Source organism: Kogia breviceps, chromosome 4 (assembly GCF_026419965.1).
Source record: "Kogia breviceps isolate mKogBre1 chromosome 4, mKogBre1 haplotype 1, whole genome shotgun sequence".
NCBI classification, from domain to species: domain Eukaryota; kingdom Metazoa; phylum Chordata; class Mammalia; order Artiodactyla; family Physeteridae; genus Kogia; species Kogia breviceps.
This window is the reverse complement of record NC_081313.1, coordinates 582,896-608,172: the sequence shown is the minus strand read 5'-3', so window position 1 is coordinate 608,172 and position 25,277 is coordinate 582,896. Positions and strand designations below refer to the sequence as shown.

At 58.8% G+C, this 25,277-nt stretch overlaps 1 protein-coding gene across 3 annotated transcripts; it reads left to right on the top strand.

The window, feature by feature from the left end:
• The first annotated feature begins 33 nt into the window (after positions 1–33).
• BRD9 (bromodomain containing 9) lies at positions 34–21,591 on the top strand. 3 transcript variants are annotated; one of them, XM_059061726.2, is made up of 16 exons: positions 34–212; positions 850–1,064; positions 1,356–1,488; positions 3,014–3,074; positions 3,508–3,652; positions 5,549–5,659; positions 6,275–6,450; positions 7,655–7,787; positions 9,372–9,447; positions 10,584–10,679; positions 11,081–11,213; positions 12,945–13,056; positions 16,490–16,528; positions 17,604–17,703; positions 19,644–19,811; positions 20,837–21,591. In XM_059061726.2, the coding sequence occupies exons 1-16, from the start codon at positions 161–163 to the stop codon at positions 20,935–20,937; spliced, it is 1,851 nt and encodes a 616-aa protein (XP_058917709.1). In that variant the 5' UTR covers positions 34–160; the 3' UTR covers positions 20,938–21,591. The 3 variants fall into 3 exon arrangements, with proteins under 3 accessions (XP_058917709.1, XP_058917711.1, XP_058917710.1); XM_059061728.2 differs by having other exon boundaries at positions 38–212; positions 6,338–6,450; XM_059061727.2 differs by having other exon boundaries at positions 39–212; positions 6,335–6,450.
• The last annotated feature ends 3,686 nt before the right edge of the window (positions 21,592–25,277 follow it).

Here is a 25,277-nt window from a genome sequence, read left to right as displayed (position 1 = left end):
GACCCGGAAGCGCCGGCGCCGGCGGGAGGGTCACTTCCGGCCGCGGCGCCCGCTTCCGGCGCGGTCCTGCAAGCTCCGCGGCGAGGCAGGCGGAGAGCCGGGGTCGGGGGGCGGCGGCCACGGTGCGGCTGGGCTCGCTGCTGCCCTCGGCGCCGTCGCCATGGGCAAGAAGCACAAGAAGCATAAGGCCGAGTGGCGCTCGTCGTACGAGGGTGAGGCGGCGGACGCGCTTTGTGACACCGGGAGGGCGGGCGTTCGAGGCGGCGGGGACAAGAGCGGGCGTCCGGGGCGCGCCGGCGGGGCTCTCGGGGCCGCGCCTCTCAAGCGTCCGTCTAACTCTGGCCGCATCCTGGAGAGAAGCGCTGAGCACCTCTGTGGTTCTTCGTCCGTGTTTCCCATGGTCTTCTCCCGCCTTTCCCGCCTGTGCCCTGGTCTGGCAGCCCCTGGTCCCGGTGTCAGGGACGCCGCACGGGGGCTGCTGCAGGACAGGAAGGGGGCGACCACGGGCCAGGACCTGGGGTTAGGGGATTGGGCGCCTGGGCCCCAGGCGTGGTCTGGCTCCCCCACCCTGACAGTGACCCGGAGATCTCCCTGCAGCCCCCCTGGGAATGACTGTGGGCGAGGGGAAAGGAGCACCCCACCTGTCTTTGCACCCAGCAGCATCTTCCGCTGTTGGTTTTGGCATTCCCCTGCTGTCCACCTGAGCTCAGCCGATCCCCCCACCTTCCTGGGCCTCTGTGTCCTCCCCGTGACACTCCACCCTGGGCCCGCCATGCTGCCGACGGGGCAGCAGTACGCGCCTCTGAGCGCCCCGAGCACACACGGTGAAGGCCGCTTGCGTGTCCACAGACTATGCAGACAAGCCTTTGGAGAAGCCCCTGAAGCTGGTGCTCAAGGTTGGAGGAAGTGAAGTGACTGAGCTCTCCGGGTCCGGCCACGACTCCAGTTACTACGATGACAGGTCAGACCACGAGCGAGAGAGGCACAAGGAGAAGAAGAAGAAGAAAAAGAAGAAGTCGGAGAAGGAGAAGCACCTTGACGATGAAGAGAGGAGGAAGCGAAAGGTGAGCGAGGGCGGCCGAGACCCCTGGGGGCAGGTGGAGCAAGGGCTTCCCGGCCTCAGGAAGGGGCTGTTCTTTCCCTAGTAGGATGCACCGTGCAGAGGTCAGTTGCTTCGGTTTTGGCTCTTTGTGCCTCATTTCTTGCCTGGCCCCTGGGGGACGGGTCTTTGAGGGGTGGTGGTCTGGAGTAAGAAGAGGCTCTGAAAGAGGGCTGTTCTCTTAGCTTTCCCTTAGAAACACGAGATCTGTTAACAACTGTTTAATTGCTCTCGCTGCTTTGACCCTGCCTCACAGGAAGAGAAAAAGCGGAAACGGGAGAAGGAACACTGTGACACAGAGGGAGAGGCGGACGACTTTGATCCTGGGAAGAAGGTGGAGGTGGAGCCGCCCCCCGACCGGCCGGTTCGAGCGTGCCGGACACAGCCAGGCAGGTGGAGGCGTTTTCAGAGATGTCCTGGAGCTTTGGAGCTTGTCACTGTGAACTAGTGGTTGCCGTCCGCCCTTTGACCCTTGGGAGAAGCATAGGAAGGAAGGAACAGCATTTTCTCTTCCAAGGCCTCACACAGAGTAGTTGGATGGACCTAAGGTTCTTGCCATCCTCTCTGAACTTCTAGAGCAGGGCTTGGCCCACCACTGCTCCTGACCTTTTTTTTAAAGCCCATGAGCTAATGAGAAGCCCGTCGTAGATGGGAGGAGGCTAGTGCTGGCATCAGTTATTCAGGACATCAGCTCCCTTGGGAGCTATGCTGGCTCCAGCAGAGGAAGGCTTCTGGAGTGCTCGGGACCCTCTGGTTTGTGTGTGGTCACTTCCCTCAGAGGCTGTCAGGTTGTCGGGAGGTACTGAATTGGAGGCAGGTTTGTTCTGCAGGTGTTTCTTTCTTGGCTTGGGGTCTGACCACCTTTGATTTGCCAGGGCGGGGGAAGTACTGTATTGCAGTTGTGGGGTTGCTGTTTCCTGGCAACACCCTCTCCTGCGGGAGTCATTGCTGTAGTGAACAGGTAGGACTCAGGACCCTTGGACCTGCTGTGGAGCAGAGAAGGTCAGGCACAGAGCATCAGTTCCTCAGATGAACGCGCCTGAAGTTGCTACAGTTACTAGTAATTGCTAGTTTTATCTGCATAACAGCCCGTTTGAGGTCCTACGTTTAGCACCTGCCCTGGTGTACCTGAAAAGCACACGATCAGAGGATGTTCTCTTGGACCTGTCCTCATCCCTCTCGAGCGTCTCTTGGGACCCGCTGGTCTGCACTCCTGTTGCCCTTCAGCCCAGGAGTGAGCCATTTCCCCAAGGAGCCCTGGTTCCTTGGTGGAGAACAGCATTCAGAATGCCAGATCTGGGCGCTGGGTGTGGGCCTTGGGGGACAAAGCGAGGGAGGTCCATTTAATACGTACTCTTGCGGAAGGAAGCCTGTACCGACATCTGCGTTCACATTCCCTGAAAACCGTGTTTTTCACACTGTGGGCCCAGAGACGTAGTTAACAATTGGAGTCCTCGCAGGAACGCTCATTTTTATCCCCATTTTACAGATAAACAGAGGCGTGCCCAGAAGTTTAGGCCCGTAAACGATACCAAGTAAAAGGATATCGGTGCATTCAGGGTCAGCTTCTATGTCCAGAGCCTTCGTCTGCTGCTTCACACCTTGTGTGGAATGTCCCGGGCCCAGGAGTGATGGGGGCTGGAGACGGGGTGATGAATGATGGCTCTCCATCCTGTTTTAGAGGGGTGTCGGCAGTCCGAGGGGTTCAGTGGGACCAATGCTGCGGGTGCCCTTTTTCACCCTGCTGAGCTTTGTGGGCTCTGCTGATCTTTATATCTAGTTCTCACTTGAACCCAAAACGTTGTAGAACAAGAAATAGATAAATAAGTGTTACGAAATTGGAGTTTTCTTTCTGGTGAAGTGATACCAAAATCCTTTTGTTCAATTTTATTTTTTTACTTTTTAAATCGTCAGCTGAAAATGAGAGCACACCTATTCAGCAACTACTAGAGCATTTCCTCCGCCAGCTCCAGAGGTAAAGGGGTTTTCTAAAGCGCTTGTGCCGGGGGCGTCTGAAGTGTCTTCTCTCGGGTGTTCTTGCCTCAGCCCTGCCCCCTGCGAAGCGGGCACTTTGCCGTCACTGGGTAATGCTCAGTCGGGGCGGCGGTGGGGCACTGCCACGTGGGAGCAGAGCTGGGAGGCCTCGAGAACACCTCGTTCATCTCCTCTGAGTCTGCACCGCTTGTCAGACGCCCTGACGTAGAGTCACGGCAGGAGCCGGGACGGTAGTTTTGGAATTTTCAGTGTATCCAAAATACCACAATTTTAAAGAGCATAAATTTTGTTATTTTTAAGAAACAATCTTAAAATTTGGCTAATTGTATCAAATTTTTAACTGTGAGGGGTTTTGTTTAGAAATTTAGATTTCAGGGTTTTTCCAGTTCAAATAAAGATGTTTGTGTTTTCAGAAAAGATCCTCATGGATTTTTTGCTTTTCCTGTCACGGATGCAATTGCTCCTGGATACTCAATGATAATAAAACATCCGATGGATTTTGGCACAATGAAAGACAAGATTGTAGCTAATGAATACAAGTCAGTCACAGAATTTAAGGTAAATTCCTTTCAGCTCCTGAAGTAATTGTTAGGAGGCTCCGTGTGTCTTCATGTCCAGTAGACGCTTCATACGTCTTAGGTTATTTCCAGTTCCGAGTTTCCGTGGGTGTTTCTATGTTGGGTTGACGTTTCGCCGACATAGGGGTTGGTTGTACTTTTCTCAGTATTTTGGTCTAGAAGCTGGCCTGTATGGTGCGTGCTAGCAGACGTGTTTCTTTTTTAAATTACTGTTTTGGCATAAACAGACATGTTGGGTCAGGCGAGGATGTGTTCATTTTGGCCTGGCTCCAGAATGGGTATTTTTAGAAACAATTTTCTTTAATAACCGGGAGTGTAACTTTTTTAGGGTAATAAGTCTTTATGTCTCCTGAGTACTCTGCTTCTGACTCCCTTTTTCTCAGCTCTGGCTGTGAAAGGGAAAAATCGCTCAGTGGTTTTCAGATTCAGGGGAAGATCAAAACAAATGCTTGACAACAGTGACAGTAATGTCACTTAGCAAAAGACAGTAGTTTTCTTAGGTTCTGTTAACTTTGGAAAAGCTTGGCTTTTCTGTTTTTATTTACTGGAGACCTTACTGAAAGGATTTGCTGACCTGCAGAAACAGCACAACAGACTAAAGGGAGGGTGGGAGAAAAGGAAAGTTTTCATGGGAAGGTCAGGCACTACTTCTGTGGGCAGGTGGTTAATAATAGTCCATATCCCTAGAGTCGACCTGTCTACCTGCCGGCCCCTAATTTGGTCACTCACCCAGTGACAAAGCCAAGACGTGTCCTGCAGAGAGTGTTCTGAACCTGTCACAGTTGGGACTTGTGACAGAGGGACTTTACGGCCTCGGTCCCAGCCCTGGGGACACTGGCACAGTGACTTGGTAAGGACTCCGGGTGGCACACGCTACGTCAGCAGTCGTCCATCCTGAGGTCTGAGTCACCTGTGACAGGTGTACCCTAAGGAACTTGGTGAGGTGGTAAAATGCTGCTATTTCAAAGCATTTACTTTTATTGTAAGTGTTTCACTAAGCCTCTTCTTTATTTTAGGGGAAAGTGTTTTTCTAATGGTACTAGAGTAACTGTCTGGAAACAGAATTTTCAATCCTATGGAAAAATCCCAGAGTTAGAGGACATGCCCACCTCTCAGCTCATCCCTCTGCTTTTGCTTAAAAGAACTGGTTATGGTTTTTGTTCCTATCAATGTCTGAGCTCCTTCCAAAGAGAGGCAATAGGGTGGGTCAGAGGAGACCAGCATTTTACTCCTGAAACTTGTGTATTACGCTCAGAAGGAGTTACAGACTTGGGCAAGCTTCTCACTGGAATATTTTTCATGCAAGTAAAGACCAATGAACAATTATGAAAATGTCTCAGAGTTTTTAAAAAGTATTCTTTAATTACTCAGCCATAAAAAAGAACGAAATATTACCATTTGCAGCAACATGGGTAAACCTAGAGATGATGATACTTAGCGAAGTATGTCAGACAAAGACAAATGTTGCACGACATCACTTGTGGAATGTAAAAAATGTAACAATCTATATACGAGACAGAAACAGACTCACAGGCGTAGAAAACAAACTTACAGTTACCAAATGGGAAAGGCATGGGGGGAGCATAAATTTGGATTTGGGGACTAACAGTTACAGACTATTATATATAAAAAACAAATAGGCAACAAGGATTTACTCCACAGACCAGGGAACTATATGCTCAATATCTTATAGTAGTTCGTAGTGGAAAGTAACCTGTAAAAGTTCATATAAATTAACAAAGATGACTCTTTGAATTAAAGAGCCAAATTGTTTTCCACTCTGTTTTAGCCACTTCTGGCCTCTTTTGACAGAAATCTCAACTCTTCGTTGTCACCTGTGGTGTTTCAAACTTGATGAGTTCTTTCTTCTTTTCAGGCAGATTTCAAACTGATGTGTGATAACGCGATGACGTACAACAGACCCGACACCGTGTACTACAAGTTAGCTAAGAAGATCCTCCACGCGGGCTTTAAGATGATGAGCAAAGTAAGGGCCCTCTAACAGCGAGTGAGGAGCCGCGGCTGCGAGCGTCCTCCTCCTCCTCCACGATCCTTGTGCCTAAACAGAAGCTCACAGTGATTGACATGCTTCCATCCATCTGCCCCGGCCACGGCTGGACCCTCTGCTGTAGGGGAGCCCCCCAGCCAGCCACCCTCTCCACGCCCCTCTCCCGCAGGCGCTCTCTGCTCTCTGCTCCTGCCCCAGCTGCAGGGTCTCGCGTAGGGCTGGTGCAGAGTTCCGGATCTGTTGGTCTTATTGGGTCGCAGCCTGCGTTGCGGGCTTGTTTTACGCGGTTGCCTCTCTCAATCCAGACAGCCATCCCGGGCACCCCAGGTGGCTTCCCCGACCCTCTCCCGTGAGCCAGGCTGCATGTGTCACGCATCTAGGACCAGTGCCTTGGGCCTGACCAGCCCGTAGGTGAGGGGCGTCCCGCCGGCTGTGACCCCTCCCGGCCATTGGCACGCCCCTTGGTGCCGCACCCCGTGGCAGCTTAGCTGTTAGGCCAGGTGAGGCTGTGGCCACCCATCCCATCCCATCGTCACGGTGCCTTGGCCGGAGGGAGAGGTAAAGTCCCTGCTGCTCTGTCCTTTCTGATTCTAGGAGCGGCTGTTAGCTTTGAAGCGCAGCATGTCGTTTATGCAGGACATGGATTTTTCTCAGCAGGCAGCTCTTTTGGGCAACGAAGATACAGCCGTCGAGGAGCCTGTTCCTGAAGTTGTGCCCGTACAAGTAGAAACTGCCAAGAAATCCAAAAGGCCGAGTAGAGAAGTCATCAGGTAAAGGACCGCCCGCCTTGGGAGCCGGGGCTCCGTGGGGAGCGGGTGGCGAGCCGGGCCTCGTGGGTCTGTGCGGCTGCCGTGGGCGGGGTGCCTGCGTTGCTGGTGTGAGTGTGCTCTTCGGAAGCCGAGGGCCATGTTGTAGCCCCCGGGCTTTCAAGGCAGCTGGGACAGGCCCTGGACCCTGTGTTCAGAGGGAGGCGACCCTTCCTCCCTGCCCGCCTTGGGAATGAGGTGGCCGCGGTGGGTGCCGGAGTGCCAGAAGACCCTGAGCCGCGGGGCCAGTTGTGAGGGGCGCGGCTCTCAGCTCTGTGACCCACACTGTCCACGTGCCAGTGCACGGCGACTTGTCCTGGAGAAGAGTCACTGTCACCCGACGGACCCCCGCTGGCCGGCCACCGGCCACACGCACGCTCTGGCCCAGCGTGGCTCACCAGGCCCGGCTCTTCGGCTCTGCGGCGTCCACTGCTGACCAGTCACTGCCGTTCCCACACTCGTGCTCCGTGTGAATATTTGTTGACCCTTCACTCCCGAGACGTGCCCTCCTGTGCGGGACACGCGTTGGCGACCTGGGCTTGCCCGTCGCAGGCTTGGCGCGGGTGTGCTGCTTTGGGCAGACAGCTGCGTGAGGGCGGGCTCCCTGCACTGGTAGCTGTGAGCCTGGGCCTAAGCGAGGGACTTCCGTAGGCTCGAGAGCCCCGGGAGGGCTCACCCCAGCCCCACAGTTCCTTGCAGTGGCTCGGCGCCTCTGCTTCTAGAGCCTTCCACTGGGAGGGGGTGGGGGGCGCCCCCCTCGGGCACTGGCAGTCCGCTCTTCCTCCGCCTCTGCGGTCTTAGGCACCCCGGGTTCGGGGGGCCGCTCTCCAGCCCAGGCTCACTGCCAGCGCCCCAGCCCCGCGTGGGGCTGTCGTTTTTTCTACTGGTGCCTCCAGTGGCACTTACACTGACCTGTGAGGCTCCTGTTGCTCTTAAAGTGACCAAAACGTGTAGCCAGACACAAACGTGGAGCATCTGCTCGGCTTGTACTTTCTAGTCTTAGTGGAAGCGCCGTAAGTCGAAGGAGGGGAGTTACAGCGTGCTCTGTGCTGTCCCGCCAGCCAGCCCCGTGCTGCACCCTGGCGTGGCGTGAGGGACGGACCGTGGGCATGAGGGGTGAGCGTGCCCACGTGCGGCCCATTGACTCCCGCCTGTTTCTGCCTCGTAGCTGCATGTTCGAGCCGGAAGGAAACGCCTGCAGCCTGACCGACAGCACCGCGGAGGAGCACGTCCTGGCCTTGGTGGAGCACGCGGCCGACGAGGCCCGGGACAGGATCAACCGGCTGGTCCCCGGCGGCAAGGTAGCACTCCCGGGTGGGGTGGCTGTGTTTCTGCCCGGACAGTGGCACGGCCGTCATGAGCGAGAGGTTACCCCGTCATCGTGAGCATGCGGTCGGAGTCCCGCTGGTGTCCCGGCGGTGCTGTTGTCACCGGAGGGGTCAGCTCCTCGTCCCCACTGGCCGTGGTAGCCTTCTGGCCAGTCTCCCGGAGGGCAGGGAGGGACTCCAAGGGCCCCTCAAGGACAGGAGGGGTGTGGTTGTGTGCGAGCCGCCTGCCAGCAGGCGCGCTAACCTCCGTCCCCGGACCGAGGCCAAGCCGGCCAGGACTCTCCGCTGTAGGTGAATCCTTACCCCTGTGTGCTCACGTGTCTGTGTGCCCCTGCAGTCCCTCGTGGGTGTGACCCAGGTGTGAGCCTGTGCAGAGGGCTGCTGGTCCTCACGAGGGGGCCCTGCCCTCCTCTGAGCACCTTTTCTCTGACACACAAGGTGTCTTACATCCGTGCATCCGGTAGAAATACGGTGAATCACACACGTGTGCGGCTTTAGACTTCGTAGTAGTCGTATTAGCAAGGACACAGGTGAAATTAACCCTAGGGTTTAGTTTGCCCTGATACGTCTAACATTTTATTTCAACGTGCAGTCTGTGTAAAGACTTATTACAGCTTTACTTTTTGTGGGTGTGTGCTAAGTCTGCGAAACACACGTTGGAATTTACATTTTACATAAAGGAGTTTGAAGCGGTAACAATTTGGATGTGTCGGGTTATATGAAATACGTTACATTTAACGTCACCTGTTTTTTTTTATTTCCAACGTGCCTTCTAGAAAGTTTGAAGTTGCCCGTGTGGCTCACGTGATAGTTTTTTCTGTTGAGCCCGCTTGTCTGCACTCCTGTGGCCTTTCAGCCCCGGAGTCAGCATTTCTCCCACTAGCCCTGGTTCCCTAGCGGAGAGCAGCATCCCAGACCTAGACCTGGGCCTTGGTGGACAGAGCTAGGAAGGCCCCGTCCGTCCACGCAGCCTGTACTGACGTCCGCGTTTACGTTCACTGAACACCGAGGTTTTGCACTGAAACCTTCCATCCTGCCCAGCACCAGCGGGTCTGCTTTGCTTTCCCCCTTGCGGTTCCGTAGTTCCACCGTGAGAAACCCGAGTTGCGTCGCCTCTCCATCCCCCTCTACCCCGTGCCCCGCTCGGACGCTGGGCCCCTCGCACGCACTGCCCGCGCGGCAGCCTCTGCAGGGGCTGCTCTTCAAACGGAGAGGAGTCCCCACGGGCGCCAGAGGTGGATCTCTGGTCTCCCTGACCAGGCCCTGACCCAGCCCGCTGTGCTCGGGCCTCTGACGGCTGGAAAAGCTGTTCCTAGGGTTTGTTTTCTGTCTTCAGAGCTCCTGTTTGGAAGGGACCCCAAGGAGCCCGTCCCAGAAGTTCCTCGATCGCACGCACGTGCACGTGGCCATTTGTTCACGGGGAAGCAATCAACTTCGTGGCCTTTTAGGATGCAGGCCATCCTCGGAGGCCTGTGTTCTGTCGGTGCCTCGGTAGAGCCCTGGGCCAGGGAGCTGGGGCCGTCCAGAGAGCGGGCGCTCAGACGTGCTTCCTTGCAGATGGGCTACCTGAAGAAGAACGGGGACGGAAGCCTGCGCTACAGCGTGGTCAACACGGCCGAGCCGGACGCAGACGGTGGGCGGCTTGCGCGGGCTCCTCACCTCGGTCCCGTCCGGTGACCTTGCACCTCACAGCCTGCCCGAGATGCCCCTTTTCCCTGGTCACGACGTGTAGATAAAGGCGTGTCCGGTCTCCCACACAGTGGGATGCAGATGTCAGTGGACCGTGGGCGGCCGTCCAGCGGGGCCGGAGATGCCGGTCAGACCTTTCAGACCAAGGGCCCCCCAAGTGCCTCGGGTCGCACTCCCCAAAGCTGCAGCGAAGCCCCGGGAGCTGGGTTTGCCTCACAGCCCGGCCGAGGCTCCTTCGTTGGAACCGGGGCACTGAGCTCTGCCCGCCCTCGGAGCTAGCACGAGGCAGGCGTCTGCCCCACACGGCCTGTTCGGCAATTGCGTCGGGGAAGCTTTTGAAGGAGGCATGAGCTTCCTTGAAGGGAGGGTCCACCCAACCCGTATGGTCACGGCTGTGGTCTTTAAAGTACTTTTACACTTTGCCATCTTCTGGAAAAGTATTTCAAAGGCTTGTCACACACACACCGCAGGTGAAACAGTCCCCTTGTTCTCACCTGCGTGGATGTGGGACGGCCCTCACGGCCCAGCACGCGCCTCGGTGCTTCCCCGCCGCCGCCAAGATGAGCAGCGTTACTCAGTGTCCTCCGATGGATGAGGAGGACAGGCGTTGACCACTGCCTTTGACCTTCAGTCGGAGTGAATCATAACGTTCTCGTTAGAAGAGGACAGGCGGGCTGGCCGACACTTAGAAAGAGGGCGTGAGACTGAGGTTCAGGCTGGGGATTTGAAGGGTCACGTGAGCAACGTGAAGGGCGAATTCAGCGTAGGGGTTGCCCGCAGGCTGCTCTGTTGCTCTTGTGACACGTGGCCCGAGGCCTCTCGGAGGGGGTAAGCGGTGGCGTGGGTTTGGGAAGGCTGTGTTGCCCGGTGGTGGGCAGACTGCTGGCCGGTGGTCATGAGAGCTGCGGGGGCACCGAGGTGTGATCACGGTGCAGCTGAGATGAGAGAAGGGCAGCCGGCTTGGTAGATGGGCTGTAGACGGGCACAGGGGGCCCCCGGGCTGCCCTCCTGCGTGCGCCCATCACTACCTGGGGCTGGGGGCTCCGGGATCACCTGCTCACGGCCCTGGCCCCCTTGTAGAGGAGGAGACCCACCCGGTGGACCTGAGCGCGCTGTCCAGCAAGCTGCTGCCGGGCTTCACCACACTGGGCTTCAGGGAGGAGCGGAGAAGCAGAGGTGAGCGCCCCCAGGGGCCCTGGCTCACCGTGTGGGCGCCGCGTCCGGGCCTGGTTTGGACCCTGATCTTACAGGTCAGGTCACGTGAAGTGCTGGCGATCGGGAGCCCACCGGGACGTGGGCAGGTGCCGCCTCTGCCGCTGGGGGGAGGGGCCTGCGCTTGGCGGCCGCCCTGCGTGTGCAGTTTACGTTTCCTCCAACAAGCTGTCACGCTTCATCCGCTGGAGGGGTCGCGAGACTGCCTGCGGCGGGGACCCTGCGCGAAGGGCGGGAGGGCGCGTGGGGCTCACGCTGGGCCCTCTGGTTTGCGTGGCTCCTCCGTGACCTCCCCTCCTCCTCGGAGGACGCGGCGTGGGCGGGGCGCGTGTGCCCGCAGCCCTGACGCCGCCCCGCCCCCCCAGTCACCTTCCTGTCCGGCGCCAGCACCGCCCTGTCCACGCACAACAACTCAGTGTTCGGTGACTTGAAGTGCGACGAGGTGGAGCTGCTGTACTCGGCCTACGGAGACGAGACGGGTGTGCAGTGCGCGCTGAGGTGGGCGGCGGCGCGGCCCGCTCGCGGGCAGGGCTGGGGTGGGGGCCGCGCGCCGTCCGCGGCCGCAGGTCCCGGCTGCTTCCAGTAGAGGCCTCTGCGGCCAGCGCAGTCGGTCCTGAAGCTTGGTTCGGGCGGTCGGGATTTGGAGGTGATGACGGTCCAGGCCGGAGCCACGGGGGCCCGTGTGTGGGACGGCCGAGCGCCGTCAGGGAGAGCCGGGGTCACGGCCGTGCTGAAGAGGGTCTCGAGGCTGCGTGACGGCTCCGGCCGCCGAAACAAAGCGGCTCGCACGGCACACCCTCAGGGTCTCCGGTCCTGGAGGCGGAATCCCAGGTGCCGGTGCGGGCAGGGCAGCTCCTCCCGCGGCCTCTCGCCGGCGTGCGGACAGGCATCCCCGCTCCCTCACCCGGCTTCCCTGTGTGCGTCTGTGTCCTGAGCTCCCTCCCTCTGGGGACACCAGGGTTAGGTCTCCCTAAAGACCCGGTTTTAACTTAATCACCTTTGAAGGCCCCATCTCAAAATACAGTCACGTTCTGAGGTGTGGGGGCTCAGGGCCTCAACGTGAGAGTTTTGGGAACGCGGTTCAGCCCCAGCTGTGGTTAAAATTCGTTGTAGAGTACTGCATTTCTGTAGGGCTGTTTTCGTATTTTTTGTTTCCTGAGAAAGTAAAAGTGGGTCATTCTTTTAGAATTTTAGTGATTTTCTATGGGGAAAGTAACGATTTTGCTAGTCTCTGAGAAATAGTCTTCCCATATTAGGTCTTTGTTTTATTCCAAGGAGAATATGGAATATCTTTGAAGAGCGCACAACAAGAAATCAGTTAGCCCCTGATGCAGTAAACGAATACCTAACGCTGATTTGTGTGTGAAAAAAAAAAAAGCGAGGAGGAAGCTGCAGGTGGCAGGCTCGGGCCCCGAGGGGTGGCCCTCTCCTCGGCTCTCAGCTCCGGGGGCACCGCTCCCCGTGGTTCAGGCTGCGAGTGCAGCCAGCACGAGCTTGCCCGCGGCGCCTGCTCCTGGAAGGCCTCCTGAACAGCCCAGGAAGCAGGCCGCTGGCCTGGCCCCAGGCGGCGCCCTCCGAGGTGCCAGCGCCCCTTCCCCTGGGCACGCCTGGGCCCCCGGGAGAGCTGCTGCTCGGCCCTGCTCCCCGCCCCAAGGCTCCCGGTGGAGACCCTCCAGGTCCGCAGCCCTGTCCGCCCCACGTGAGGGCCTTTGCAGTCCGGGCCCCTCTGGGACTTTGCCCGGCTCTGCTGCTTGGGCTGTGGGTTCTGTTCCCGGCCTCGTTTCCAAATCCGCTATTTAGTCTTACTTTGGATTTTCAAGCACTCACACGGCCCAGAAATCAAAATGCTACTCAAGGTGCACGTGGGGAGTCTTGCTCCCGTACCCGCTCCCCCCACCCCCCAGCACGGGGCCCTCCGCTGCACGGTCTCCTCAACTTCCCTGGGTTTCTAAATCCAAAATGAGCAGGTAGGAGTGTGTTGCTTTTACGAAAGTTAACGTGAGGTATATCGGGATGCGGATACACGTTCTTCACTTTGCTCTTGAACTTTTCTGGGTCACGGGCTGCTCTGATGGAGACCGTTGTCCACTCCCCAGACCGCCGCACCTGGAGGGCTCTAGCGCTCAGGGAGAGCCTGTCTTGCAGGGGGAGGTCTGAGGGGCGTGCAGCCAGGATGGGGAGTGGGCACGGAGGGTGCCTTCCAGCCTGTTCTCTCGCGGCCCCTCCCAGCCTGCAGGAGTTTGTGAAGGATGCCGGGAGCTACAGCAAGAAGCTGGTGGATGACCTCCTGGACCAGATCACGGGCGGGGACCACTCGCGGATGCTCTTCCAGCTGAGGCAGGTGGGCGCGCTGGGCCGCTCCTGTGCCCGCCAGACCGGGCGCCAGGGGACGTGCTGTTTTTAGGTGATCGGTGGCTGTTCCTCCCTCACTGGGTATTATTTATTCTTTGTTTTTACTTTAGTCAGTTATCTTTCAGAGAAACTTACAGAGTTCTTGTCTGTCTGGCATGTATTCTCCATCACGCTCTAGACCTACATTTCTTTCATCTGCTGTCACTTTCCTTTGTCCTGAAAACTTTCCTTTAAAGTTTTTTAAAGGACAGAACTGCTGGCTGCGAATTTACTCAGCTTTTTCTTTATCTGAAAAGTGTCTTCGTTTTCCTTCATTTTTGAAAGTCATGTTCCCAGTGTGGAATTAATTATAAGGTGATGTTTCAGCCTCTACTTAAAACGATGTCTTACTCGCTTTGTTTCTGAGGAAGTGTCTGCAGACATTTTTATCTTTGTTTTCCATTTGTAATGTGTCTTTCTTGGTCAAGATTCAAGGATTGGCAAATTTTGGCCCATAATCTGATAATGTTTTTTTACAGTTTTTGAAAGCTTAAAAAAAAAAGAAAAACGTGCTACAGACCACGCGTGAACGCAAAGCCTCAGATATTTGCTCTCCAGCCTTTTGGAGGAAAAGTGCTGCCTGCTGCTCTAGATCCTTTAAAATTTTGGTCTTTATAACGGACTTACACCTGCTTACTTTTGGTGTTTCTTCATGTGCTTTTCCTTGTATTTATCCTGCTTAACATTTGTTGAGCTTCTTGGGCTTCTTGGTGTATAGTTTTCATCAAATTTGGAATATTTTCAGCCTTTATTTCTTCAAATCTTTTCTTTTCTTTTTTGTGTGTGAAGTCTAGATTGTGCTTTTATTTGTTTATCATTTATTAATTGAAGTATAGTTGATGTGCAATGTTATGTAAGTTTCAGGTATACAGTATAGTGATCCACAATTTTTAAAGTTATATTACTTTTCTAGTTATTATAAAATATTGGCTCTATTCCCCGTGTTGCACAATACATCCTTGTAGCTTATTTGTGCAGAGTAGTTTGTACCTCTTACTCCCCTACCTTGCCCCTGCCCCCTTCCCTCTCCCCACTGGTTACCACTAGTTTGTTCTCTCTATCTGTGAGTCTGCTTTTTTTTGTTGTATTCACTGGTTTGTTGTGTTTTTTAGGTTACAAGTATAAGTGATAACACACAGTATTTGTGTTTTTTAGTCTGACTTACCTCACGTAACATAAAACCCTCCAAGTCCATCCACGTTATTGCCAAGCACAAAATTTCATTCTTTTTTATGGCTAAATAGTACTTCATTGTATGTATATGGAGGTGTGTGCACGCGTGCGTGTGTATATATATATACACGTTTTTTATCCATTCACCTGTTGATGGACACTTAGGTTGCCTCCATGTCTTGGCAAATGTAAATAATCTTCTGTGAACATTGGAGTGCATGTATCTTTTCGAATTAGTATGTATTTTGGATATATACCCAGAAATGGAATCGCTGGATCACATGGTAGTTCTCTTTTTAGTTTTTTTGAGAAATGTCCATACTGTTTTTCCATAGTGGCTGCACCAATGTACATTCCCACCAACAGTTTAGGAGGGTTCCCTTTTCTCCACGCCCTCTCCAGCATTTGTTATTTGATGACAGCCACTCTGACAGGTGTGAGGTAATAACTCATTTTGGTTTTGATTTGCATTTATTTCCCTGATGATTAGCGGTGTTGAGCATCTTTTCATGTAGCTGTTGGCCATCTGTATGTCTTCTTTGGAGAAATGTCTGTTTAGTTCTTCTGCCCATTTTTTAATTGGGTGGATTGTTTTTCTGATGTTGAGTTGTATGAGCTATTTATGTATTTGGGATGTTAACCCTTATTGGTCATACCATTTGCAAATATTTTCTCCCATTCAGTAGGTTGTCTTTTTGTTTTGTTTATAGTTTCCTTTGCTGTGCAAAAGCTTTTAAGTTTAATAAGGTCTCATTTGTTTATTTTTGCTTTTATTTTCTTTGCTTTAAGAGACAGATCCAAAAACAAAAATATTGCTACGATTTATCTTAGAATGTTCTGCCTATGTTTTTTTCTAGGAGTTTTATGGTTTCTGGTCTTGCACTTAGGTCTTTAATCCATTTTGAGTTTGTTTTTGTATATGGTGTTAGGTAGTGTTCTAATTTCATTCTTTTACATGTAGCTGTCCAGTTGTCCCAGTACCACTTGCTGAACAGACTGTCTTTTCTTGCTTTGGAAGAAGTAATATTGTTAAAACGGCCGTGCTATCCAAGGCAATCCACAGATTCAGTGCAATCCCTGACAAAATACCAGTGACATTTTTCACAAAACTGGAACAAATAATTTTAAAATTGATATGGAAACATGAAAGACCCCGAATAGCCAAAGCAATCTTGAGACAGAATAGCTGGAGGTATCACACTCCCAGACTTTAGACTGTACTACAAAGCTAGAGTAATCAAAACAGTGTGGTACTGGCACAAAAACAGACACACAGATCAGTGGAACAGAATAGAGAGCCCAGAAATAATCCCACACACTTATGGCCAATTTATGACAAAGGAGGCAAGAACAGTTTGATCAATTTTCTGAATGTGAACTGTGTTCAGAGTGGCATCATTTCAGACATGCCACAGCATAAATAACATCCAATAATGAAATATATATGTCAGCAGAAGTTTATGTGAGGAAATAGATGTTAAAATAATGGCAGTATTTATTTTTCTACTTAAAAGTTGTGATGCTTTTAACAGAAGCGAGTCTCAGAAACATCATCTTGAGCAAAAGATCGCAGATGGAGAGCGTGCAGGCTAACTGTTTCTAGGTTCATCCACAGAACTAGGGTAGTTTCAGACAGTGCTCCTGCCAGATCACAGGACACGGCTCAGTGCAACCTTTGTGCTGTGGTCAGAGTGGTGGTCACAGGGGTGATCAAGTGTACGCCCTCCCCTGGCGCTGAGCAGGCCAGAGAGAAGGGTGCCTGCCCTGTGGCCCCATCCCTGCGAGGGTGGTGGCACCACAGGCGTCCTGCTCTGTCGGGATCCAGCTGGTCTCTGCATCTCTCTACCTCCCGGGTTAAACCGTCTTCCGGGTTAAACCGTCTTCCAGGTTAAACCATTGGCTGTTTTTCCAACGTCTGACTTTCCTCTCTGGTGTTCCACCCCCGGGAACGCAGGCGCAGGTTGGGGTGCTCTGCTTGGTGCCCACCTCACCCCAGGGTGGTCTCAGGAGCCGGGCCGCACGGGGCCAAGCAGCGGCCTCACGCCGGCTGTGACCCACGGGCCGTGTGATTCACGGTGCAGCACGTGACCCCGCGAGGGCCGGCTCGGAGCAGTGGGTGAGCCGCGTCCACCTCACGGGTGGGCGACTGGATGAGTGGCTCTGTGTAAAACTGTTGTGGAACGCTGGTTCTTATCTCTTTTGCTTTGCAGAGGAGAAGCGTTCCAACGAAGCCTCCGGATGAAGTAAAGGTGTGTCTTGTGGACAAGTTAGTAGAAACCTAATCGTTTGGGTTCCCGTGAGGACAGCTGTGTTTGGCCTTTGAAATGGGATGCTTGAGATACTTTCTTTAGAAACTGGCTACGTTGCTGACGAGGAGTCTTAAGCGGTGGGGCCCCCCCCAGCCCGACTGTGGTGGCTGGGCCGAGGGTGTGGGCCCAGCACACCCCTCCAGGTCAGACAGAGGGATTCACGGCTGGCGGGGGCCACCGAGTGAGCAGGTGTCTTCCGGTCCTCCTAGAAGGTGGGCTCGCCGGCGGGCACGTGCTGTCAGCTGGGGCGTCCCGGGGCCTCGCCAGCGCCGGGGCGGGCGCTCTCGGAGGAAACGCTCCGCTGCGGTCCAGCCATGGTTTCCTCATCCCATCCTGGGGGGACTTGGAGCACTTGTGGCCCCCAGCTTTGCACACGGCCGTGTGGGCAGAGGTGCCGGGACTCTGGGCAGGGTGTGGGGGCCTGGACTGCAAGGGTCCCCGGGCCTTGGTGAGCGGGGGGCCCACCCAGGGCAGAGCGCCGGGTGCCTGTCAGGTGGGGGCCCTTGGATGGGCAGAAGTGGGGAGAGTGCCGAGGACACCCCCCCCGGGTGCACGGGGCGGCCGGGGTTCTGCTCGGGTCTCTGTCTGGGTCACACAGACACGTGTGGCGTTGGGTGCCGCCTCGCACACTCCGCCAGGAGCCGGGATGGGCTGCAGGCGGGGACCTGCCCACTCTGGCCTGCAGCAGGGCCTCCGTGGGTCAGCCCAGGGAAGGAGAGAGAGTGCGCTGCTCTGGAATCTGCCGCGTTATCTGTTAAGTTCCTGGAAGGTGACCTGGCCCCTCAGGTCTTGGGTCTCTCTCAGGTCCCCTCAGCGCCTGTAGGTCCCCAGAGACCGGCAGCCTTCATTGCTGGTCCAGGTCCAGGCATCCCCTGGGAGCTCACCCCTGGGCTGCGGCGTGGGCTCCTCGGAGTGGACACGACGCGACAGGCCTGGCCTCCCCGTGGCTGGCAGGCTGTTCACATCCGTGTCAGCTGCCTCTCCTTTCCTGTCTCACGTCGCTTGTCTCCTGCAGGCGGGAGACCCTCTCGGGGATGGTGGCTCCACCCTGGACTTCATGGCCATGAAGTCCTATTCGGACGTCTCTCTGGACATCTCTGTGCTCGGCTGTCTGGGTAGGTTGTGCTGGGCGCTGTGTGTACCCTGCCCCCCAAGAGGGTGGCTCGGCCCTGCCCGTTGGCCGCACGATGAAGACCCCCGTCCCCAGGACCCTCCAGGTGACTCCAGATGGGGCTCGCCCGGCGCTCCTGTCGGACCTCAGGCCCCACCCTTGGGGATCGCCCGCTGGGGTCCCGCCCCCGGTTCGTGCATCGGCTGCTCACCGCCGCCGTCCCCGTGTGCCCACCGGGCTGGCCCCTCGGGGAGGATGCGTCTGTGCTCCCCTCGGCTCTTGTGTGCTGACGAGGCCCTCCCAGCCCCCCGCGGCCCGTGGTTTTCGTGGTGCGTCTCCTCCCCCTTCAGACCTGCTGGACACACTGTGTGTCCCCTCGGGGGTCTCGCCCAGGGCAGTTCCCCCAGGGCACCCGTGGCAGCCTCTGGAGGCGTCTTTGGCCTCACACTTGGGACCTGGTGCTTCTGGCCTCAAGTAGACAGAGGCCAGAGGTGCTGCTGACCGCCCCGAAACCCTGGAAGAGCCCTGGCAAGAACGGCCTGGCCTGCGCTCGGGGGCTGAGTCCGGGCCCCTGCCTGCTGTGGGAAGTGGACCTCGTCGCCCGTCGTGAAGGGTGTCACGCAACCTGGCAGGCCCCGCCTTCTGGCTGGAGCGCTTCAGACCCCTGGTGTTCAACGCAGCTGTGGATAGGATCGCGTTCCCGCCTGCCATCTGGCTGTTTTCTGGTTTCCCAGCGGTTCAGGGGTCCCCAGGACCACCCCCAAATGTGGTGATTCCTTAGTGCCCCAGGACTTGGCGGGTGGTGGTCATACTCATGGCTCGTTGCAGCAAAAAGACAAAGTCCAGGGTCCCCAAAGGGGAGGAGCCTGGGGGGGTATTGCTGCGGGAGACCCGGCACCAGCTGCCAGCGCCCTCCCCGCGAGCCTCCGGCCGGAGCTGTGGCGACCGGCACCCTCTGCTTGGCTCGGCCCCAGGCCACAGACGCCCAGCAGGAAGGCAGGGGCCCAGGACAAAGCGCGCTGTGGCACGGGCGGTCTGGCACAGAGACCCCTCAGCCCCTCAGGTGGGGGGACCCAGCCAAGGGCCGCTCTGGCCTTCTGACCAACCGTTCTTTTTCCTCTCGTGGAGTCTGAGGTTTTCTCCATGTTTCCTGGTTTGGGTAGTTCGGTGACAGCAGCCCTGGTTTGTTCTCGTTTGGGTTTATCCTTCATGGGTTACGTTTCCTCGTTGGGCCCTGGGGTTGGCATTCTGGTTGAACGTGGGGAGTCTGGCTGTAGCTCCTGAGCGCTCTCCTGGGCCCGGCTCTGCCCGTTTGCCTTTGGTCTTTTCTCTGCTTGGTTTCGGGCCGTGGCGGACGGAGTCCTGGGGGCACTGGGCGCCCTTTCTACTGCCGACCTGTCGGTCTCCTGGGCTCGCCGTGGCTGCCGTTCTTTTCTCCCCCAGAAGCTCCACCGACTTCTCCTGCGTCGTCCCCTTCTGGCCTCCGGCCACGCGTCCTTGGCCTTTCGAACACGTGCGCGTTCCTGATCGCTGTCCCCGCATCTCGTTGGTAGTGCTCCCCGCCGGCGGGGCTGCGTGTCCCTGTTTCTCTGCCTGCCTGGTCGTGGTTGGTCGGATGCGCTGGGTTCGGTCCGCGCCTTTGCACGTGCCGGGCGCTGTTCCGACGGTCGTTAGGCAGCTTGGAGCGTCGGGCCCTGTCCGGGCTTTTCTTAGGCCGTCTTAGGGTACAGAGCCAGGTTAGTGCAGGGCGAGCGTGGTCCCGGCATTAGGCCGCGCGCTTGCGGGGGCTCGGGCCGCAGGTGACCACAGCACGTGTGCAGCTCGTGACCCCGCAAGAGGCCGCCCTCGCGGTGGCGCAGGGCAGGCTCGGCCCGTCGGTTGTCGCCCCCGGTGCACGTGGTGACGGGCCGGCCGGCCGCACATCCCATCGTCCCGTGTGTGCAGGGAAAGTGAAGAAGGAGCTGGACCACGACGACGGCCGCCTGAGTCTGGACGAGACCACGAAGCTGCTTCAGGACCTGCAGGAGGCGCAGGCAGAGCGCGGAGGCTCCCGGCCGTCCTCCAACCTCAGCTCCCTGTCCAACGCCTCCGACAGGGACCAGCACCCCCTGGGTGAGGCCCGCCTCGTGCGAGGGGCGCGGGGCGCGGCCGGGAAGGCCCGGGGGGCCGGGGCGCGTGCGGGGCTGGGCCCGGGCCCACGGGCTCCGTGGGCCCCGCTGCCTCCCCAGGACCCCGTCCCCTGGGGTTCCCAGTCAGGCGGCTGCACTGAGGTGAGGGGTTTGGGTGGGACTCTGTCTGGGGATTCGGGGGCGTGGCCGCAGGTGCTGCGGGTCCTGTGTCAGGAGCCCCAAGCCGTGGACCTGCCGGCCTCCAGAGTGGGGGGTTGGAAGGTTGCTTTCTTCCTGCTCTTCCTGCTTCTGGTCCTGAGGCAGCGTGTGGACAAGCGTGTTCTTGCAGGACCCGCGTGTGGGGAGAGCACGGGACCTTGCTTGGCCCGGGAGTCCCCTGTTGAACCAGTGAGGGTGGGTGGGTGTCTCGGGACCCCGCCCGGACAGGGAGCAGATGTGTGTCTCCTGGCTCCTTGAATGTACCAGCTTAGATACAGATACTGAGCTACTCTTTCAACGTAACAGATCTTGGCGTTTGGGGGAGGGGGAGATGAAGGATCACCTGTAGAGGTTTGGCTAAAACTGTCTTAAGGACGAGCATTTTGGTCCCGTTACTCTTGTGATAGAGGCATGTGAAGGAGGTCCCAGGTGACCTCGGGGCAGCTCCAGACGTGAGGACCCCAAGGTCCCGGTGGACTCAGGGCGGCACTGGGGCTCCACCGGAGGCTGGGGTCGTCTGAGGACCCCCGGCCGAGGCGCCCTCCTTCCTGCAGAAGCAGCAGCCCTGCTGCGTGGAGGCTCGGGGCCCCTTTCTGGGGCCATCGGGTGACCCATCCCTGGGAGCCACGGCTCAGGGCTGAGGCCCAGGCTCAGCCGACTGCAGCCATGCGGACGTCCGTGTTCAGCACGCGTGAATTTGTAGCTTCTAAAGTTGTTCCACGGAGCAGCGATGCCCCTGGAGGAGGGTCCTGAGCTGCGCGCGTGGGGCAGACCCTGGGTTGACGCGTCCCTTCTCTCCCGTGATTGCAGGAAGCCCTTCTCGCCTCAGTGTTGGGGAGCAGCCAGAGGGGACCCACGACCCGTACGAGTTTCTTCAGTCCCCAGAACCTGCAGCCTCCACAAAGAACTAGCCTTGGAGATAGTCTTTGACTGCTTTTTATTTTTTAAGTTTTTATTTGCACGTACAGGGTTTTTGCCGTGAGACGGAGACTTTCATTTTGTCCCCTCTGGCACGCAGGAGGCAGCCCCGGGGAGGTGGCGACTTGTCTGTTATCGTGTTAGCCGCGCCGGGACGCATCGTTTCTGCGGAGAGTCCTGTGCGTCCTGAGGGGTGGAGGTCGCTCATGAAGGCTGGGTGGCCAGGTTCTGGGGAGCCGGTGCGGCCTGTCTCTGAGCTTCTCGGTGGCGGGGAGGTCCTCTGTGCCTGCGTGGACACACCTGTCTGCCCCGCGTCCTGGAGAAGCCCTCGGGAGGCCGACGCGGGTGCGTCCGTCTCTGCTCCCTGGGGCACCCTACACGTTCCCGCCCCGCCCATGCCCCACGCCCCCCGCGTTTCCCAGGCGGGTCGTGGCGGGGGCCGCGTGGGAGCTGGGAGTGAGGGCAGCGTCCCCCGTTCTCTGAGCCTTGTGCTGAGAGGGGCGCCCCCTGCTGAGAGCGGGCCTGTCCTGCTGGCCGTGGCGAAGGGTTAAGTGTCCGAAAACGCTCTTTGTTCTGGATGTGTTTACTGGATGCCTGTTTGTATTTGCAAAATGTAAATACAGATCTTAATAAAAAGATACACAGAGTGTCGTTAGCGTAGTTATTTACAGCACTGCGAGGTGTCCCCTTTTGCGGGACTTAGTGAAAACCCTTGTGCGAGCCGGATGGCGTTCCTTCGTCCTAGCCCCGTCTCCTGCTGTCTCCTCCGCATCCGGCCCGGCTCTCGGCACCGCAGTGACGGTCACGCCCATGCCCGCACAGTTTCCGTTTCCCCTTCCTGTTCCCTCACCGTGAAACGTAAAACCAGAGCCTCCGTTACCTCCCGGGACAGGGTCGGTCCTGGGAGAGGCGTGTGGCCGAGAGGCCAGGGAGCAGGGCTGGCTGCCTCGCTGTCTGGACAGGCGAGGATCCCCGTGAGCGCTGGGGAAAGGGGAGCGCAGGGCATCTCACAGGCCAAGCATCAGGCGCGGCTGTGGCTGCTGTGAGCAGATGCGTTTATCAGCAGGGCCGGTACAGGGCAGACGTCCGGGGGGGCCGGAGGGCAGCCGTCCTCCCTCCCTACGCGGGGCCGCGGCCTGGCCGCAGAGCTGGGCCCAAACCCTGTGGCTGGCCCTCCACTGCCCTGCAGGCCCCCCCAGCCCCCCACCTCAGCCACCGCCCCAGCTGTGGGGAGGCCGGGAGGGGCAGGGTCTGGATTTCCACCCTTGGGATGGCTCAGGAGGCCGGGACCCTTGCGCATCCCAGGCGGTGTCCCCAGGGTGCGGCCCCGCGGGTGTGGCCTTTGCCCGGCCCGCAGCCTGAGTTATCCAGTAGACGCCAGCGTGACGTGGGGTATAGCACACGAGGGCAAGGCCGCCGAGACAGAATATGAGTCCCCGGAGCCCAGACTCCCCTGGGGGCGTGGTCTCCACCACAATGGCCGTGTCAGCTGTGAACACAGGAGGTCGGACCCCGCACCTTGGTGCACGCAGCAGGGTGTCCCAGGGACCCACACTCAGCGGACGGAGTCTGCAGCACACGGCGTACAGGGGAGCCCGCCTTGCCGCTCAGAGCTGCATGCCCGCTGGGAAGGAGGGCCCTCCGACCAAGGCCCCCGTGTTTTCATAAACCACCATCTCTCAAATTCCAGAGCATTCCATCATCCCGAAAGGAAACCACCAATTGGCAGCCACCCCCAGGTCCCCCTCCTCCCGCCCTTAGAAACCATTCTGCTTTCGGTCTCCGCAGACGTCCCTGCCCTGGACGTTGTGTTCAAGTGGGATCACGCGCTCTGCGGCCTTTTGGGTCTGGCTTCTCTCAGCACGGTTTTCAAGGCTTATCCACGTTGTAGCAGGTGTTAGCGGGGCCCCGCGGGTGACCTGCCCTCACCACAGACCCCGCCGGGGCTCAGACCGCTCCTGGGGGTGTCGCGACCGTGAAGCCGGGGGACCTGGGGCCTCCGTGCCAGGCCCCCTGCCCGAGGAAGCCGGCAGGATCCCAGCCGAGACCCGCGGGCGCTCTTGGCCAGAGTAACCGCCCGGGTGGCTGGGGCGGAGGGGGCGAGACCCTCAGGGCAACGCTGGCCGGTTGCTGGCTGCGGGCCTCACAGGGGACTGTTGACTCCCCGGGGAGAGAAGACAAAAGGCTGCTTCCGGGAGGCCGCCTGGGTGGCCGGTGCGGCATGGCCAGCGTCCATCCGTCTCACGGCGCTTTTCTACTGGAAGCTTCCCTCAGAACGAGGCCTGTGAGGGGCGCGTGCGTGCGCCTCGCCTGCCCCGCGCTCCGCCCGCCGCCGTCTCCTGCGTGGCCGCTCCCCCTCCGCGCCCACCTGGTCCCCCGCCTGGGCTGGAGGCCCTGCCGGCGAGGGCCGCTTTCCCGGCCCGGGTGCGCACGGGCCGGCTTACAGAGCGCTACTTACCACGAGAGGCGCGGGCGCCCCGAGCTCCAGGCCTGTCGATCCGTCCCTCCGTGAAGACCAGGTCGGGGGTCTGGGTCGGGGAGGGGACGGCGCAGCAGTTCGGGGACAGGAGCGGGCCGAGGTGGGTGTGAGCAGCCCAGTCCGCACGTTTAGGTGTGGGGAGGCCTGGCTGGCCCGGCCGGGGACCGTGGCTGTGCGTGTTTACGTGGCGAGCGGGCCCTGAGTTTGTAGCGTTCACAGTTGTTCCGTGGAGCAGCGATGCCCCTGGAAGAGGGTCATTTCTCCAAAGTGTGAGCAGCTGAGTTCACCGGGCCCCGGGCCAGTGGGGAGGCCCTCACGACTGCAGACTTGGGGTGCCCTGGGTGGTGAGTGCCTGCCCCTCGGTCCCAGGTGGCCTCCTTCAGAGTCACGGGCGATGCCCTGGAGCCGGCTGGACTTGGGGGGCCCCTGGCGTTGAGGTCATCAGCCCCCAAAACCCCGAAGGTGCGGGCCCCCCTGCACCAGCCACTGGCCTCACCCCTGTGTTTCTGGAGAAGCGTGTCCTGTGCAGGAGGCCGTGGGGACGTTCCTCTTAACCAGAAAGCACTTGGAAGAGCCGTGAGGACGCGCTGAGCAGCGGCCTGGGCGATGCCCGCTGTGGGCAGGGGCGGTGGCCGCCCCGGGGCTCCCAGGGCCCGGAGCCTGGGAGAGGGAGCGCGCGGAGCAAGGGCCTCGCTTGCTGCGGGGCTGAGCTGTGCTTTCGGTCACCAGAGCTCACGGCTCGGGCGCTCCCTGCAGCCCGCGGCCCCTGCTGCTGCCCGGCGGGCTGGATTCTCGCGGTCGGTCACACGCTGCTCAGGCGGCCTGACGGTCTGCCCTGGGGCTCGGGCAGCGTCTGGGGGCCCCCGGGCGGTACCGTGGACAGCAGCGGCAGCGTGGCACCGCCTGCTCCTGTCCTGGGCGCCTGCCTCCCTGGGAAGCGCGTTCTGGGTGGAGGTGCCAGCCCAGGCCTGCTCACGACGGGCACCGCGCGCAGGGACCCTGGAAGCAGCCCGCAGCCCCTCATTCCCTGGGGCCCCAGGTGGGCGACCCCAGGAGGCCCGTGGCCCCCCGCGCCCCCGCCGGCTGCGGTCAGCCGGGATTTCCAGGATGAGCGTCCTCGTCCCGGTGGTGCTTTGCTCCCAGGACAGTGCCGTCGGGCCAAAGGCAGCACTGCAGTTTGAGGGAGTGGACGCCAGGTGAGTGGAGAGGGGCCGGTCAGGCTGGGCGCAGGGCTGACCAAGAGCAGAGCCAGACCCCCCCTCTGCCGCCGGCCCAGCAGGGGGGCCCCGACGCGCGGAGGAGCCCCCCTCTCCTAACCGGCCCCCAGCCCCACCCGGGGGCCCTCGTAACCTGCCGGCCCCTCCACTCGTGCCCCTGTCCATCTAGGCTAGACGCAGCCCCCCCGCAGGCCCTGGCAGCAGGGCCGCCACGCCGCTTGGAGGAGGTCAGCCTTCCGCCGCCCGGCACCGTGGCTCCCCAGGAAGGTGAGTGGGGCGCGGTCGGCCGGAGCCTGCGAGAGGCCGCCTCTGTGGACGGAGAGGGGACCTGTCCCTGTCCACCCTCCCTGTCCCCCCAAGGAAGGATCGCGATTGGCGATTGGCCGCACTTGGGGCCTTTGGGTGGGAGTCCTCGGACACCACACTCAGGGACCGGGACATCCTGGAGCTTAGGAATCGAGACGACGTGGAGCGAGGCGGGGTGGGGAGAGGCCCTGAGCCAGTGGGCCGGCCATCCTGGTGGCGCGAGCGGCCTGCCTGGCACTGTGTCCATGTGCCCCGCGCTCCCCTACTCGCCCCTGCCGTGGCCCTTCCGTGGCCTTCAAGGGGGCGCCCGGGGCGTCAGGCTGGGGGAGCA